At 46.0% G+C, this 18718-nt stretch overlaps 1 protein-coding gene across 1 annotated transcript in view; it reads right to left on the reverse strand.

Annotated features, from left to right (window-relative positions):
• Nucleotides 1-528: 528 nt before the first annotated feature.
• The window catches only part of RSPH9 (radial spoke head 9 homolog), a 19501-nt gene continuing 1311 nt past the window's right edge, over nt 529-18718 (reverse strand). Inside the window, exons 3-4 of the mRNA XM_019548598.1 lie at nt 18232-18378; nt 529-789 (exon numbers count right to left, since the gene is read on the reverse strand). Of these exons, the coding sequence (XP_019404143.1) occupies nt 629-789; nt 18232-18378 (308 nt within the window). The 3' untranslated portion in view covers nt 529-628. The remainder of the gene's footprint in view (nt 790-18231; nt 18379-18718) is intronic.

The following is an 18718-nucleotide window of genomic DNA, read 5'->3' on the forward strand; positions in this document are numbered from 1 at the left end:
CAAACAAGCAGGCTTAATTCCATGCCTTTTGTACAGTTAGCTCTTTCATCATTGCCACTATGAGCTGGAAAGACCTTAGGTTTGGCAAATCATGATCTCTGCAAAGTCAGACCCCCTTTCCTGCCCCTCCCACCCACTGTCTGAGCTTGCCATGTAGTGCAGACTTCTAAGCAAGAGGGCAGATGCTAGAATGTAGAATAAAGGCATCTAGGTGCTCCAATTTTCTACAACCGACACTTCTAATTTTCTGTTGACACACAATCCACAATGGGCTTACATACTGCTAAGAAGATACGGAGCAAGTCTCAGTGGCTTGGCATTCAAAGAAAAGGCCTTAGTTTGATTTCTGAGCTGAGCCTCTTCTTTCCTGAAAGAAAGTGTCATTTTCTTTTAGGTGATTTAGGATCTACAGTGGCAGACTGTTGAGAATTCAGTTGAAAGGGCTGAGGGAAGAAGACACATAGCAAAGTATTGAGAAAATCCTTAGGGTGCCATCTGATGCACAGAAAATTCCCACTGACAAATATAGAGCTTTCACATATGTATTTACTAGAATAAATTCTGAATACAAATTCCCCAAGTATAAAATATAGATAGAAACATTCTCTCCTCGGTACAGGCACAAGACTCACAGCATGAAGGGCAGGTCTATATTCTTCTCACCAGTGCCGAAGTAGACATAGCCATATTGTTTAGTCATGGGGATGTGGTAGAAGGTTAATCCTAGCCATAGCAGGCTCCTCAGGATGACCACGGTGCCTCCCCTCTCTAGCTGGATGCTCCAGGATCCTATGCAACAATGTACATTGGTGAGAATCACCACAGATGACTGTGTACTAAAGTCAGGGAGTGTTTATAGTGGGTGTCCCCTAGCTAGAACATGGAGGTGAATTCAGGGGTATACAAGGCTGAGGTGGCACAGTGGCATTTCCACTGCCTGAGTCTGGGGGTGAAGTGATGACTGAGGAACTGCTAAATTGGTATCTGTACCCTTCTGCTCCAGCCCAATAGCAATATGGGCTGCCTTTTGATTTCCAGGCATTCCTCTCTGGTTTCACTCAGCATGTTCCCACAGCTAGGATAGGACAGGAGTTATCTCTGGTTTGTGCCTAGAAATGCGGAGATGCTATACATGACCATACCTGGTACAGGGCAGAAGATATTCTAATAGGGTGCCTCTTGCCTATTTGGTCTGTCTGTGACATGAGCTATGTATGTAGACCTGACCCAGGGAAGCTTGCATGGAGTCGGGTACTGAACATAGATCCAAGCCTCTGGCAACCAAGGAAGGTTAGTCTACAGCTGGGGTCTGTGTCCAGGAAGATGCATAACATTAACAACAGGAAGACACAGGCCCCTGGCAAATATTAATACAATCACAGGACTGGGATCTGAGGAAATGTATCCATGATCACAAAAACTACATGCCCTGTCATGCTAGATGCGCATAGCAGGACACAGTTTTGGGAATCCAGGATAAAAATTTTCAGGTCACAATCACGTGACTGCCAGTGCATAGGAAGCCCAGTATCTGGGACCTGCTCCTGATGTGTGGTTTTCCACATGCCTGGACATTCAAATGATGCCATGCTTCCTGCTATGCCTTTTGAACTTGTTAGTACCTGGGGAGTCTTGGATCCTAATTCTGGGTTTCACATGCACTAGCAAGTTTAAAGACCTACAGTGCAGCCTGGCACAGGCTGTACCATATGGGCTTTCAGGTGCCAGGCAGCAGGAGCAAACAGGCATCCCCTGCCTAGCAAATCTAAAGCTCTGTGATGCAGCCCTGCCTGTGGGCTGCCTGACAAGGCATTTAAAGATGCCAGTGTGGGAGAGCCTTTCAGTTTTCCCTCCCCTGACACCTTTACAAGCCCTGCTGTGTAGCCATACATGTTTAGCAAAGCTTAACATGCCACACATTCAAATTAAAGTGCCATGCATACTAGCCACAAGGATGTTCTACCTTAAATATGCAGCATCTTTGTGGCTAGTATGTAAGGCACTTTAATTTGAATCAATATGGAGTTAATTTAATTAATATTGATAATCACTTAAATTGAATTAGGAAGAATTAAATATGAAACATCTTTGTGACTGGGGTGCTATTTTATGATGCGATAAATTGGTTGAACGTGTGTCATGTTACAGTTTATTGTGTGATTAGGAGGGATCCAGGTTTTCCATTTGCTGCAGAAAAATGCAGATTTTCCTCTTTAAGGGAGAAAACTGCAAGAAACATCAGGTTTCCCCTCACAAGATGGCAGCCTTTCAGCCCGCAAGGAGCTGCTTGGGGCTGGGAAAGTGGAGGAAGGGTGATTGAAGGCATAGGGAACCATACACATGGCCAGCATACAGCCACATAGGGTGGTAGGAGCAGCCCTAGCGGCTGGATGCAGGCAAGTCTATGGGGGACAGGAATTGGGGACTGTCTGGTGAGAGTATGTGGGGCATATGAATCTGTATATGCATGACAGGGATGTGCGTAGAGGGGATGGGTGCGTGGGGGCAGGGGGAACAGGTGCCTGCTGGGGATGGGGCTGCAGTAGGGCAGGGAGGACAGAAAGGAGTTGTCTGCCCCTCCAGCAGAGAAAGGAGGTGGGGAGGCCCTTCAAGGCTGGCAGGGAACTGTGTAACCAGGTCAGCAGCAACAGGACTGGTGCCTATATTCGCAGGGGCAGGATGGCCAGGAAATGCTGCCAGGGGAAAGGTGGCAAGGCAACCTGGCAGAGCGTTGGAACTCCAGCCGGGGGGGGGGGCTGTGACTTGGGAGTGAGGGACAACAGCATGGGCAGGGCTGCTCAGCAGCACAAAGCAGTGGGGGAGACAGCTGCAACTGGACACACATCCTGGTAAATGAAGGCAACAGGGAGAGCTCTGATTTTTCCATGATAAAAAAACCCCAAAATCAAATGCTAAAATATAGGTATTTAGAATGCATTTACTCTAGTAATTGAGGCACTGGTAGGCTTCCAAATGGCTTTAAAATTGTAAATATATTAATAAAACAGTGTGTTCAACGAAAACCTATATATATATATATATATATATATATATATATTGGTATTTCATTTTAGTTGCGGAAAAGCATGAATTTTGGGGGTTTTAATCGGAGAATTTGGGGGAGAGAGAATTTAATTAGAGAATCTGCTAAACAGAGAAAACAAGGATCCCTATTGATTAACAAGATATGCCAGGAGCCACAGAAAGAACTTTCCAGCTCCAAGCAGGATGATTTTCCCTGTTGACGTTGCTGGAAAGGAAGACAGAAAAAGAAAAGACAGGAACTCTTTGCAGAGCTTCCTCCAAGCTCACATAGTTTATGGAAGAGGTTAATTTTCCTCTGATTTTCTTGGCTTCACCTTTGAAGCATGTGTGGGGGAAAGCAGAAGGAGAGGGATTAGTTTCAGTGTTAATTTTGATTTGGTTCTTCACAGGAGGTTAGGAGCCAGTGTGAAAATGTAGTTTCTTCTGGAAGTAAGGAGCTTGGAACCACTGAATATTTGTTTTGTGCTTGACGACAGCCCAGGAATAGTACTGGAGAGGAGGGGACAGGAGTATTTAGATTTGGTAGGAAGGACAAGGAGCTGCTGAGAAAAGAACATACAAGCTGCAGCACCAAACCATAAAATGTAGAGGAGAGGGCAGCTGGTGAACCATCCAAACAAAAACAGTTTAAGGACATCAGGCCCCAAATCAGGAGTACAGCAACTGGATCTGTCAGGCTATTACTGGCCCAGAGTCTAGCTAGAATGGGATCCTGTTTGCATCAGAAGCCAACAAATGCTGCTTCCAGAGCAAACCAAAAGCCCCACAGTGGCTAATTAAACAATATTAAGCACCACAGAAAGGATGTTTCTCCCCACTTTCACATTTTGTGCTGATCAGTTTATGCCCTGACTCATGATTAGCCTGATCCTCTTAATCTTGGGGCCTCAGCTATGCTGTTCTCACTCAGTCATTCCAAAAGTTCTTGGAATCTCCTATTTGCCTTAGTCTTGTCCTGCAGCAAGTTCCACCACTTTATTATTATACCATAAAATATGCAAAGTAATTCCTTTATCTCTTTTGATTTCCTACCTTTTTAAAGAGCTGCTCCTATTGCAGACCATTCAGAATTTAAAGGAGCAGCAAACTGAATTCTGTGGCACAGTTGTTGAATTTGCTGACAGACTAACTCTGGCAGCAGTATAAAATACAAGGGAAACATTCACAATGTTAAAGACCCAGGGGGTTTCAAATGCTGGATGACTAGATTACTTCTGACTCACCCAGCTGCATATTCCCACTAAAAACAAACAGCTGGCTTTGCAGTTTATTAAAGCATTAATTAACAGGGCAGAGGCAGGGCAGATGGATGACTACCTTTGTACCTTCCCCAGGCTGTACCATTCTTAGTTCAGCTGCTACTTAAAACCTAGACTGGTTTTTTAAAAACACTAGCTTTGGAGGATGTCTTTTAGGGTAATTAAAGAATTTACCTAGATAGTCTCCAGGCCTACTCATATGGTCATATGCTTGCTTTCCTTACCAGACATGTAATTAATACATGCCATGGTCCAGTCATGAGTCAAATGAAGGTTATAACCATCCCACCCTCCAAAGGAGATACAGATGAACTGTAGTGGTCTTGCATTAGAGATGCATAGATCTTATACACGTCAGCACTTAGAAACCATGGTCATGTGCGCTACAGAAAAATCCCAAAAGTGACAGCTCCTTAGCGAATGTCCCATGACTAAGCTCCAACACTTTGATGGAGCAGCAGGACACTACAGCCACCTATTATCCATAACCAAAGCACAGACCTCCAAATAAAACTTCCCATACATTCCCCCTACAAATTTCTGTTGCTCCCAGCTGAAACAAGTATCACAGGGAGTCAATCATAAATGGCAAAAACCTGGGTCTGAATTTCCCTTTTTCTCTGCCACTGCCATTGTGAAGGAGATTAAAACAGCCTCCTCTGCAGCAGCTTTTGCAAAGTCTCAACCTGAAAAACTGACCCAAGCAGCGTGCCAGCTCTTCATCTAATCCCAGATGCAACTGGATCTGGCTACAAGTGGCTTACATCACGTGGGAGAAAACACTGCTTAAATCTGGGATAATTTCTTAGGCACCAAAGGCAGGTAATGCAATGTTGAAATCTCTTCTCTCCCTGGTTTTGAATCAATCCTATGAGAAGGTGTTCAAAAGGAAAGTCTGTCCGAAATGGGTCCGTGCCCCGCTGGGCTAGTGGACGCCTATAAGAATGATCTAGTTTGCCAGTGCTTCCTGGCATCAGGTAAGTTACCAGCACCCTTAAAAATATGATATGCTGTCTCCTATTCAATCAGGCACTTAACAGAAGTGGGTAAAGTTGGTCTCCCTGTCCTAAACAGTTTACAATTAAGGAAAAAAAGGAAGCATGAGGGCAGGGCACTCAGAGAGAAAGAGAGCAAAGATAAGGATGCGGATTGTCTCACAAATCACATCTGGACTCCAACCTCCGGATAAGCTCACAAAGAAAGCAGTGGAGGGCAACCCCAGCAGTGACTGACAAGAGCCAATATTTTCAGCCCCTAGATCTGGGTTCCAGAGCTAGATACAGAACAGGTGTAAGGCCTTCTCAGGGCAAGGGTCAGCAGTCACACATCCTATCCAAACTCACTGGAACTTGCAACTCACTTAACAAAACACACTTCCTACACAGCTGCAGACCCTGGCAAGAGACAGCAGAGTTAACGTAAGCTTGACTAGTTCATTTATTTCTGAGAGATTCCTGACTGTTATGATGGGCATCTGCCCCTCTTTCCTGAGGGGCCTCTCATCTATAAGGTGCCATGGGGCTCAGTTTTGTCATGTCATGTACGCAAGGTTGCTGGGAGAGACTGAGCTGCTGGACTGTTCAGTCTTACCCCAGTACATCCCACAATCCCCAATAATAACTCTTGACAAATACAAGCAGTGCAGTTCCTCTCATGATGCAGGCCCCTTGTGGCATGAAGTTCTTGAAAAACAGCAGATTATGTCAGCTCAGTCCTAACAAGTCACAAGTGATATCGGCTGGTAGAAGGAAACATGTAAGAAACTACCTAGAACTAAGGTCTCACCTTCCACTGCAGCATATCTTTGCCGGTGGCTAGTCTTAGGGCTGCCAAACAGCAGCATCAGCAAGTGCTTCTGATGACCAGACAGCTGCCCTTACAACTGTCTGATACAGCCCTAGCCAGTGATCAGTGCATTAACTTCTCCAACCTGGATTTCTGCAGTGCATCCTATTAAGGGCTGAAGCCAAGGACCATTCAGGTGCTGAGGCTGGTGCACTATGGTCTCCCTTTGAAGGAAAGTGCATCACAGCAGATCCCCGTGGTCTACCTGCTCATCATATTTCAGATTCACATTAGTGTCTTGGTCCTTATATTCAAAAGCTTTAAAAGGAGTGAACCCCACCTACCACAGTAGGTGATTTGTTTCACATTCCCACCATGTTTGTTGCACTCAAAGGAAAGGAAGCAGGTAAGGGAGCTTAGAGGCTTGGAGTCAAGCTGTTTTACTTGGAGGATGGGTGGCTATGAATCCCAGAGCTCATTGTCTTGATAACAACCAGTTTCTGCACCCTGAGTGGCCTCAGTGGTGGTAGCTGCTATTCTAGTGCACCTTCAAAACCTATGCCTGGGACTGGTCCCCTAGTCACTGCCTAGTTATGCTACTGTTTTGATACAACAATGCAAAATCCACCTTTTCAGGCAGGAAGGTTGCTACTGAACCATGTCATCGGTCATCCTAACATGACTCTCCTGAAGCCCAATAATTAGCAACCAGGCATTATGAAAGAAATGGAAGAATATGCCTCCTTCCCTATTGAAAGACTGCTGCACACACATCCAATAAAATACAGTACAGAAGCAGCTCAAGGGAAGGATGAAAACGAAATGTGGTGTTTATACTGTGCTTGTCCTTCCTGATGCTGCAAGCAGGCCTCACAGTGAGGTCACTGCATCTGGGAGGAAGGATGGGTGTGCATTTAAGCATAAGATGAAGAGGCAGGACTCCTAGGTTCTGTTCCTGCCTCTGCTGTTGACTCAGCACAACCCCTGGCAAGTGATTCCACTTAGTGCTTTCTCCTTTATACAAGAGATAATAGCTGCCTTGCTGGGAGACTGCAAAGCTTCACTCATTAGTTTGTGAAGCATTTGGTGACTCTGAGGGACAGCTCTAAGAATTACAGAAATCACTGGCACTGCAGAGGAAATCTAACATACAGGCCAAAGCCCAGTGTGTGTTGTGGCCCATACAGTGATCAGCTCAGGCCCATACCTGGGACTGACCCCTGCAAGTGTGCAGTAATCAGACAAAGACTAATGGAGCAACAAGGGCCTGGAGGTCACTGTTCTCGTGGCTGAGGTTTCCCACAGTCACACTGTTCTGGTTTAAGGTTTCTTGCTTCAGAATAATAAAAAGGACAATTTACTTTTTAAGTTGCACCCGCCAAAGTTAAATAAGCTGAGCACTGTCTGTGCCGAAACGATTGCCTGTCCCAGCTCCAGAAGGGAAGGGAGGGAGCTGCTGTGTGGGAGGAAAGAGCATGGGAAAAAATCTCCTCTGGATGGAGATCTGGAGCTTCCTATTCCCTCTTTGGAGCGGGCTGCAACCCCCACCCCTCCAAATGCAGGCAAGAATTCTGAGGAGTTTATATCTTTCCAAACAGGAGGCAGGTTTGAAGGTCCTGATGTTCAACCAGCGCTAGGTTGCTGCTTCTTTTATGGTCTAATATCGGCTGCCAAGAGACCACAGCTGCATTTCAAAAGTCAACCTCCCTCCCAGCTGCTTCTTCCTTTCCAGTCTCTGAGAGAAATCCATCTTGTCCCCCATATCTGTCTCAGATCTGGCCTGTACTTGGTAAACAGAGGTGTGTGCAACACTAAAAAATGAGAGGCTTTTCAAGCAGTGTTGGTTGCCAACAAGCTTGTCACTATAACCTGTCCCTTTTCAGAGTAACCTCCAACAACACTGCTGCTTTGTCTCATTTGGGAGTGAGTCTGAGAACAGCGGCTTTATAAGTAATCCTGCCCTGACACAGACGCTCCATGTCCCAAAAGGTTACATGGAGTAATAAGTGACAACTCTTAATTCCTCTTCAAAAGAAGGAAGGTGCTGTGGCTAGAGGAGCAGGAGCCTGACTGTATTCACCACTAGCACCAGGCACACACCCCAATAACTGTCTCACACAAGCTGCAATGCAGCCACCTCTGGGGAAAAATGGAGCACCTGTTTCACAGCAGGTACGTTAACAGCCACGAACAGGACAGCACAACTCAGTCCCCCTCAGAGCAGCCACGGGTCACCTGACCACACTCAAAGAGCTTCACTTCCTCCAACATGTACACTTCACTCTCCCAGACTTGGCAAGCCTGCCCTGGGGAAAGCTTTGCACTGTTAATTGTCTGTCAACAGAGAAAAGCTGTGAAGGAGGGTGGTCACCGGGGACGGGTCCCTGTGCTCCAGCTCTCATTGGACTGCAAGGCACAGACATTTCTTTCCTTGTGGGCTGTCTGTGGAGCAAAGCCTTGCTGTTCTCTGAGAGGCTCAGCTCCATCACTCCACTCGCTGGCCACCAGCAGAATCTTTCCTGCTTTCGAGACACATCACCAGTGACCCACGTGTTACACTGCAGCAGCTAAAATGTCCCATTTAGTTTTGTTAATCAAAACTAAACTAAAACACAGATACAAGCAGTCACCAGAGCCAGGAAAGGGAGCCTACAAATGTAGCAAGATGTTGCCAACAGACTCCTACCACCTTCAACCTTCCTCTTAAAGAAATACAGATGCACCAAGGAGTCCAAAGTAAAAAACATTTTCTCCTCATGGATTTCTCTCTACATTTCCCTCTCTGGCTGTGAATCAAAGCAAAAAGACACCACTTCTTAATTCAGCACAAGCACTCCATTTTCCCTGGGCAAGAAGGACCCCCAGGGGTTGTCCTGCTCTCCCAGTTTTACTTTGATCAGGCACAGGGTGGAATTCACACCCCCTGCCTAGGTCCTGCTGGCCTAATACCACCTGACTTGCAGGTAGGGATTAAAATCTCTCCACCAGCTGTATTTCTATCACAGGGAAGGCAGCTGCAGATTTTGCAGAGTGCCGGGAAAATCGGGATCTGGAATGGAGCTTAGCACTACAAAGCAGATTTCAAACTTGTTGAGGGGAGGATGGTTAAAATCCCAGCCTCTTCCTGACCGTTCTGATTCAGACAACCGCAACACCAATCACTTCATTTTGGGCCCTCTGCAGTGGGTTTAGAAATCCTTTGGAGTTGCAAAGCACCCTCCTCTCTTCCCATTGGATCCTGTCACACTCCATATTTCTTGCTCAGCTGGTCGCTGTGGAAACGTTTTCGGAGCGTGCCAGAAGTCACGTAGCGTCTACCTGGGGAGCCCCTGCATTAATCCGTCACCTTCACAGATTTCTGCAAGCCCATTGGCTACCAGGAAGAAAAAGAAGGAGCCTCTCGCCCCTCCTTGCTCTGAATGAAAGGCGCTTCCTCTAAATCTTGCTGCTGGATTTCAGGCTCAATTCAGCTTCTTTAAGGCTTTTGTCACGGAACAAACGTGACGTCTTTGAATGAAAGATTAACAGTTTAATGAAAGGGAGCAATGGACAGCTTTGTTCCAGCCTTAGGAGCTCTCTTCCCCTCAGAGCTTTGGGCCACTGCCGCTTTCTTAACCCAGGGGAATATGTGCCTGACTCTCAGAGGAGATTACGGCCACCTTGTAAGGCACTTTACATCGCCTGATCAAAAGGGGCTGGCCATTTTCAGGATGTGGTAATGACATGCAGGGGCTGGATTACTAGGGGTGAAGAACCTTGAATTCTGTGGCAGCACAAAGCAAGAGATACCAGGATTCCCACTCGCTGCACTCCCAGGCCTCATCTCATTCACTGCACGAGGGTCAGAAGTCCACAGAGACCATTACTTCCCTGAGTTAGGGGGGGAACTAATGGGAGAGGCTTTGGGGTCTTCAACTCAAGCTAATTCCTGCCCTTTCAAGAGGAAACAAGTTATAGATCAGCATTTGTAGGAGTTTTTCTGTTAGCAGATTTAATATTCACACCAGTGGAAATAGACGTAGGCTTCCCAGTTTCTCAAAAGATTGAGTCACATGGTACAATGTCAGCAAGGAACAATACAGTGCCATGCGCAGGTACCTGAACTAGTTCAAAATGAACTTAAATACTGCAAGTAGAAGAGCCACTTTACCGCAGCACTCCACCTTGAAAAGCAGGGTCTGTTAACCCAGGGGAACTGTCACACCCATGTGGCTAGTCTGCTTCCAGTATCTAAGTCAACTTGGGTATCTCTCCCCAGCACTATCTCTGTGTAGGCATACCCAAGAGTGAACAACTGTCTCCAGCCATTCTCATCTCGACACAGTGATATACCCCTTAGACCTGCAAATGCGGAACCCCAACACACGTTGAATTTGTGTAGAAATCCTTAGGAGGCAGGATGGTGCCATGTTGACTTGTCTTCCTCCAAAATGTCTGTGGCCAATGGAGTAAGACTGCTGCCTATTTATCTCCTGTACACTGCGTCACAGAGAGGAATGATATGGCCTTCCTGCAAGATACTTTTGCTGCATAGCACTCCAACTGTTCTTCTGTATTTATGGTCACTTATCATAGCAACTGCTAGTAGAGTTTAAGGGACAACAGCGTATCTCAAGGAAATGAATGATCATTCTAAAAATCAGAGATGGAAAAAGAAAACTGTATGTGCAAGGGGACTCTGAAGGGCATGTAGCACAGCTCTGCTACCCTGAGCAGCTGGCAAAACAATAGCCAGGACACGACATAAATGCAGCTGACGTCAATGCCAACCTGTGAGCAGGAAGGATTTGCCACTTTTCACATTGAGTCTTGTCAGATGCAGACTGTTCCTGACACAAGCCAGCTCAGGTAAATATTCTCTGACTTCCAGTAACACAGTGACTGCACTGGGATGTCACTTTCATGTAATTTCTCATCATTCCCTAGAATAGTTTATTCCACAGCTGATTTACGTGGTGATCAACCAGAACACTTGGTTGTAGGATGGTTTTTTTACCTGCATTTCCCATCAGATCAACAAAAAGGGCATTAGCAGAAGCAAAATGAGCAACCGACCAGGAAGCAAAGTGAAAATAGAGTTGGAGATTATTTTCTTTTTGTAGAAAAAGAAATAGCTTTACATATAAAGCCTGGAGAGCTGCTGCAAAGACTCAGCCACAGTTCTCATTATCTCACTGTAGCAGTCAGGAGGGTGAGAGACTTCCCCCACCCCTGAATTGATGGACAATGCTGCTCCAGGATAAACTCAGTTAAGGCCCCTGGCTAAACAAGACCCCTGAAGCGATGCAGAGTTGGGACCCAGAAATAGTGAATGCACTGCTTTATTCTGAACAGAAGTGAAGCCCAAGCAAAACAGGACTTCATTCCAGAAATCAGGGCAGACCATGGACAGCAAGCCCAAAACTATAACACGCGCTGACTCTAGACTTGTCCCACTGTGCTGCCACATAAGGGATTCCAGTTTAATCAGGAACTCCCGAGCTGGCAGGGGCCCAGCTCCAGGGGGAAGGAACAACTTGTGTCACTCTTTAGCAACTCACTGCAGGAGCTGCACTGACAAGCTCTGAAGAATACCGAGTCCACCCAGCCTTGGCAGGATGAACAGGCAGGGCTGCTGTGGAGAGCTTTGAAGGGCAACATTATGGAAGAACTAAACGTGCATACATTCACATGTGCCCACACGCACACAGGCACATGCTGGAGATGCTAGAAAAGCGCACCAGCCCTTCTCAGAAGCTGTGTGAATTCCAGTAGGACATAAGAGGCTCTTCTCCAGATGTACAGATTAAAAGGTCAATGTACCACATGCTGTCCTGTCTCCCCATCCTCACCTTCTACACAAATATTCTGAAGCTCCCTTCAATTCAGTTTTTTCTCATTTTACTTTTCAATAGCTTCCTTTACTAGGCTTAGCACATAAGCCTAGTAATAATGCTGACACCATAGTGTCCCCTGCTGGAAGATCCTGTATATAACACTTCTACATCTATGCCGGTGGAGGGTCAATTTGTTAAACACTGGAGAAACCTGGAAGGACCTTGACCTAATCTAATAATAAACTGACCTTGCTATTTGGGTCTGGGTCCCAGTTTTGAAAACTCTCTAATGTCCTTATCCACACTCATGTGCCCTACTCAAACTGTGTCACTGTGCTAGTGTTGACTTACCAAAATAGCCACTATAACTAGCAAGTAACTCCATAGGATGCAGTAGCTCAACCCCTCAGACTCAGCTGCCAAGGAGGTTATCCCTTTTACCTATGAGGAGGATATCTGTGACCCATGCTGGAGAATTTAGGCCATATTTTGGCCTCCTCTGCTTTAAAGCATCCTTTCCTCTGTATCACTGCACAGCCCTGTTATTCATGATGGGGCCATTTCATTTGGATTTCAGTAAGGCAGCTTGAAAAGCCTTGTCCCCATGCAGCTCTTGGCAGGCAGAGAAGTAAAGTGCTCTTGCTCTCAGCTTTCACAGGGCTAAGGAGGTGCTGCTTATTGTTAAGCAATGAAAGGGGAGAGCTCAGGTCACATCTGTGAAACGTTAGCAGAGAAGGGAGGCTGGGTGAAAGTAGGTGGCCAGCACAGCATAGCACTTTGCTGGATTTTGCAAGGCCACTGGGGAGATAGGCAACCATTTGTCTTAGAGCCCCGATAACAGGCTGTCTTGCACTCCACTGGCTAGCTGAGGGCCGTAAATACCTCAGCAGACACAGACCCTTCCAATGGCTGGAGACAGAGGCTGATAGGGGATTAATGGGGGGTGGTACTTTGAAAGGGAGTTAATTAGCTGTGTTAATGCCAGGAGATAAAGCAGGTTCAGGTCTCTTAGCTTTCCCTCCCAGCACCTGAGGCTTCTTGAGGCAGGGCTAAAAGTGCTACCCAAATGGCTTTGTGAGGGTGGCCAAAGCAAATGCAACACCAGGCACTATCTCCCACTCAAGAATGCAGTCTCTCAATCTGCAAAGGTCCATTAAGCACTGGCTTTCATTGTGCAGATAAAGTACACACAAGCCAAGTTCAGAGGAGTGTACAGTACTATGTTAACCCAGTCCAGCCTACCCTTTGGAAAGTTTAAGGAAGGGCTAATGCATAAGCATGAGGCCAAGTGGTGGTCACTAACCCCTTCACAGTACTATGAAGCAGCAAAGTGTCCTTCACTGCCTTTTATGCCACTCTCCATTCTTTCTACAAGCGTCCATTGTGTTTAACTCCTTCCTCTGGGTGAACTCCAATAAAGGGCTGTAGAGCTGAACTCTCTCATTTGGGGGGGATGGTTTTTATCACAGCTTTTTGATGTCCTTTATCTCTACATCAAGCTGCCTCTATTTGATCCAGTGATCTGCAACAAATTCTTAGTGTTGGTTTACCCCCATCACTGGCCATGGGTTGGAACCATAAAATATCTGTATTCTCATCTCCTGTTTCACTTCCTCCCAAGGCTTCTTCTGCACCACTTACATCCCCTCTGATTCTCTCCAATCTCTTCCTTATAGTCTTTTTCCATAAATAGTTCACTCCCCTTAATTTTCACTTCCCAATCAATCCCCTGAAGTAGAAATCTTTTCATATAGTTCTCCTTCCCTTATTCAACTATTAATTCATATCTATTGAATACTAGGTCAACTGCAAGTGCCCCAGACATGCTAGGAATTATTAGCATTCTCTTTGCCAGGCTTCTTTCCATGACCTACATGTATGAGAGACAGCTTCAGCACTACTTGCTGAAATGTTCATATACCATGCATATTCCTGGTGAGTTGCAAGCCAGGCTGGCAACTTGCCAGAAGCTGAAAGGCTACCTAATGGGCATAAAAGTTGAGCAGATTGTCTGCTTAGACTGGAGCAAACAAGCTTATTTACAGACATATGGACAGCAAAATCTACAGGTCCCAGTATGCAGTATACCAGCAGACTGGCCATTGGGATCAAAAGGAAGCTTCACACGATCAGCTGCTTTGGTGACAGACACTATCACCAACCTCAAGGGTTCAAACCCCATGGGTCAGGCAGCCAAAAGTCACCAGGGTGGCTTAAATTGCAGGAGACTTAAAAAACAACAACTACATTGGATCTTTTATTTGCCTTGTGGTTGAGACTGCCAGGTTTACATTTTCATGCTTTTCTCTGAAATCACAAAGATATGAAATGAAAGCTGAGATTCTCACATCATCACTTACTTCTGAGAGCCGCATTTTATGATGGGAACCCACTTGGCAGCCATCATAAATTATCTGTAGCCAATAAAAAAAAGAAAGCTCCCCCAATACAGTTGTTGCCTGAATGCTTTTAGACTGGGAAACTCATTTTTTAATCCCTTGGTCTGGTTCCTCTGTCTTGAAGCTGCTCCTGAAATGTTTATGGCCACTGCAGGCTGGGAACACATATCCACACAGCTCCTTCTCAGCTGTCCCCTACTCAGCATACTCATTGTAGAGAGAATGAAGGCAAGTACCACAAGGTGTGCACTTTATTTTGCTCATCTGATTTCAGGTGGAATACAGCATGTCAGTCAGAAGCACAGAAAAGCAGACTGGCTGTGTGGGACTTCCATTATTTTTGGCCAGACAACCAATCAAGAAAGACGAATACATGAAAAGGTAACTAATTAGTTAAAACCCTTTTTGTTCTATCTCCACAGAAGACAGGCCCAGCTTGCAATAAGGGACTGGGCAGACAAAACAAAGAAATAGTTTTACTCAGTTCCAAGCCCAGGATAAGGAGGCCATTTTAGCCTCACTCGCAATTTTAAAATGTAACAATGGGCTTTAAGGTAACCTGCCTCTGAACTTTGACAGTCCCTGCCAAAAAGAGACCCTGGACAGGAAAAGTAGGACATGCTTTAGGTCAGGACTGAGAAGCTCTGGCAAAGCTATGTTTAGGTTGGGACTAAGGTGCTCGGTAAAACTTAGTAGGAAAGGAGAGCCAAAGGCTGGGATAGCAGAAGATGCTTCAGCCTAAATAAAGCGACTTTGTCACATGTGTGTAAAAGAAATTTACCCAGCATCTACCCACCCTGTGCCTGCTTCTGCCCAGTGCTATCTGCTCCCTCATTTTCAAAAATAACAGGTAACAAGTTTGGGGAAAAGGAAACTACCTTGCCAGCTGCACGCTCACCCCTGGGGCAGGCTGATCCATTACTTTTAAGCTCCCCAACAGGTGTAAATGTCCAGGACTATGTCCAGGGCAGGCCTCCCTCCCCCTTTCTCCTGCACCTTCTGGCCCAGAGACTGCAGCTGTGGGCAGCATGCAGGAGCAGCAGTTGAAGTTTGCTGATGATGAAAGAAGATGATGCCTGAGGTTTTTTTGCATCCATATCAAGCAAGCAAAAAATCCTCCCATTTTCAATGGCAAAAAAATGGTGTGACATTTCTGCACAGCAGCAAACTCTGCTGCTGATCTACATTTCCCTTGCTGCAAGGGCTGGAGTTGGAAACTGTAAATGGAGTGGAAAACAGGAGGATGGGGCGCCCTCTATTCCAGTATGGCACTCTCCCTGCTCTTTGTGCCCTGGTTGCACACCTGTCCTATGCTACTTAGGAGACTGCTTTCCACACCTTGCAGATGAATCAGGGAGGGAGTCTGCCTTGTTGAGCCTATGAGCAGTCCTTGCCTTGTTCCTATAATTCACGCTACTCCAGACTGAATCCTCCACTAGCTGAGATGCACCTCAGCATAAGCTGCCTTTAAAAAATATCTCCTTTGCAATACAGGCAGCGACCTTCCCAAAAGAGATAGCAAAAGCTCACCTTTCCAGTGACCTCAGATCGCTATGTATGCCTCTCTTTTTTGATTCTGGCGTCCTAGTGCAGGCTTAGCCAATACACAGCTTGTGAGCCAAATGCAGCTGAAAGAGTTCTACAAAGCAACTGCCCTTATGTCTAATAGGCACTGATGGGGAATTGCACAGGTGGCCCTGCAGTCTTCTGAGGTTGACATTCCACATTACAGATAAGTTCAGCTGCAAACTACCCCATGTTAGGTCATACAGGCCCACAACCAGTTGCCAACACCTTTGGGGCCACCATTCTAGTGGAAGCCTGGAAGGTTCCAAAGTTGTACAGTCTGCTGCAATAGCTCTGTATTTCTATTGTGATTAAAGAGGTCTCCCCTTAAGGAAACCCAGAAGAAAAGGATCTAGAACAGGAACATGGACAAAGCCTAAACAACACAGTGCAGCACTGCTGCTACAGCACTAAGATGAGATTAATACCTTTCCTTAGCAGAACAGAGAAGCCATACCCAGTAGGCAATGCTCTTCTTTGAGCATGACAATAGGGTGCAAAGCAACACCATGTGTAGAGCAGTGTTTCTCAACCTTCTTTTGCTTCAGGCACCCCTTGTTGGACTCAAGCCACCCCTCCATATCGTTGTAAACTGAGCACCCCATTTCAAAAACAAATGTATTTATTGCAGTGCTTACCTCCTTGAACTTATCTCATCACACCTCACAGCACCTTTCAAAAAGGTCTTGAGACTCCCCACAGCACCTGGCACCCTGGCTGAGAAATATGGGTATAGAGACACCACAGGCTGGCTCTGAGCATGCTAGCGCTAGACTTAGAACTGGGAGCAGCATAGTTACATTAGAGTGGCACTGCAATTAGCTCTCTTTGTTCTCGGCAGAGCTAATTTGTCTGGGTGCAGCACTGCAAATGCAGTCCTTCTGCTTCTGGTCCTGCACATGGAGCCAGCTTGGGGTACCTCTGCATGGCAGTACTTTGTATCATACAGACATACCCTTCAAGTCAAAAGGGTAGGTCAGTCAGTTCAGTGAGGCAGACACTTGCAGGCTGTCTTCCAGGTACACCTCTGCACAACAGCCAGAGCAGCAGCAATCCCAAGGAAAGTTGGGCACCAGTTTTCATTTTAACCCTGTTTCTGCTCACTCCAGGCTTTCTAAAACATTCAAAATGCAAGCTGAAGTCTCCTAGACTGATTTGCTGCTCTAAAGTTGATTTTTGGTCAGGTAAGTTTGAGTGTATATGTGTGTCACATCCAAGATAATTATACAAAGTTTGGGAAGATGTATACAGCCTTGGCCTCCTCAGTCTAGCAAGCCAGGCAGGAGTCTTATGCAGAAAGCTACTCTGGTGGAGGCACAAAATAACACATCTAAATCCAGATTTGGGAACCTAAAAAGCTCATGGCACCAGAATAAGGGAATCCTTGGCCTCAGTCAGAAGCATGCAGTAATCCAGCAAAACAGACAGAAAGAGAGAGCTAAAAACTAGAAGTAGTTAATATTTTATAAGGAGCAGACTACATGTTTGTAGAATTAAGTGAACTTCCAAACCTAGCGGAGCAGTAAGGAATGTAACTGCAAAGCATATGGGACTTATAAAGACTCTCTCTCCCTCTATGCTACAAACTAGAACTCAGTCAGAACTCTAGAGGCAGAAGAGCCATATAAATCCAACCCGCTGGCATCCCTTCAGAGAAAAAATCTTTTCAGAGGAGTCCCCTGTGGGCCTTTAAAGAGAAAAAAAAAAGGACTATCCACCAGACTGATGGGATCTGAACTACAGATATGCTGTAACATGCACATGCATGTACTACTTCTTTCTCCTTTCAGTCTGTTTCATCCTACCAGGTAACAGATTGTTATATACTGCAGCATTTCTAATAGTTTATCAAAGGAAAGTTTGAACCCAGCCTCTTAAAGATAGGAGCCTGGCGTTAATGAGAGCCCATTTAGATAAAGGAGAGCAATATTGGGTGGGATGGGAGGTGTGAAATACTTCAACCCCCATAAACTTTCCTCTATCACTAGTAGTGTTATCTCCCCCAGCAGGGCACCAGCTGCTCCAGACCCCATCCTAATCAGGAGGGAATGCAGAGCTCTGGCTCAGCACTGACAGAGGGGTCAGAAAAATGTTACCTGCTGTAAGGATATGACACTGCAATTTGGGTTTGTTGGGAGCACCTTGTCACTGTAAATGTCTGGGATTTCTCAAGAGAGGGGCCAAGCATCCTATTCACCTGTGCTAGATGTTGCTCCTTTAGAGCTGTTTTTATTAAGACACAAAGGTCTCCTCCTAAGCAAGTCAACCACACTTTGTCCATTTTAAGATGTGGAAGGTCACCAGTGTTACCTTCCCTTTGCTCATATCCCTTGACAGCTCTCTTAAGAAATATCTGTTTACCTTTGGGTATATCATGCTCCAGAGAATCCAGGAAGTCAATGGATGGGTCCAGGTCAGCCTTTTCCAGGAGTGTTTTGTTCTTCAGGTTAACAGGCTCCGTGAAGTGGAAATAGGAGTTTAATTTCTTTGCCTCCGTCATGGAAAGACCTGTAATATGAGTAGTTGGAGGCCATCACCACTGTACCACACCACAAACTGTGAAGAGCTCTATTCACTCATGACTCAGAGCAGAACCACATCTTCCAGGTAACAGACTGTTATAGACTGGGACCACAGGTATACAGGGCTATACCCTGTACAGGAGGGATCGTGTTGACAAAAGGGGCGGGGGTGTAGCTCTCTATGTGAAGGAAAGCTACATGTCCCCACAAGCTGATGTTGGCAACCAGCACGGACAGCTAGAGACCCTCTGGGTAAAAATTCGTGGGGAATACGGCACAGGGGACACAACGGTGGGAGTCTACTACAGACCTCCCACTCAAAGTCC

The sequence above is a fragment of the Crocodylus porosus genome, unplaced genomic scaffold (assembly GCF_001723895.1).
Source record: "Crocodylus porosus isolate Cpor-Errol unplaced genomic scaffold, CroPor_comp1, whole genome shotgun sequence".
NCBI classification, from domain to species: domain Eukaryota; kingdom Metazoa; phylum Chordata; order Crocodylia; family Crocodylidae; genus Crocodylus; species Crocodylus porosus.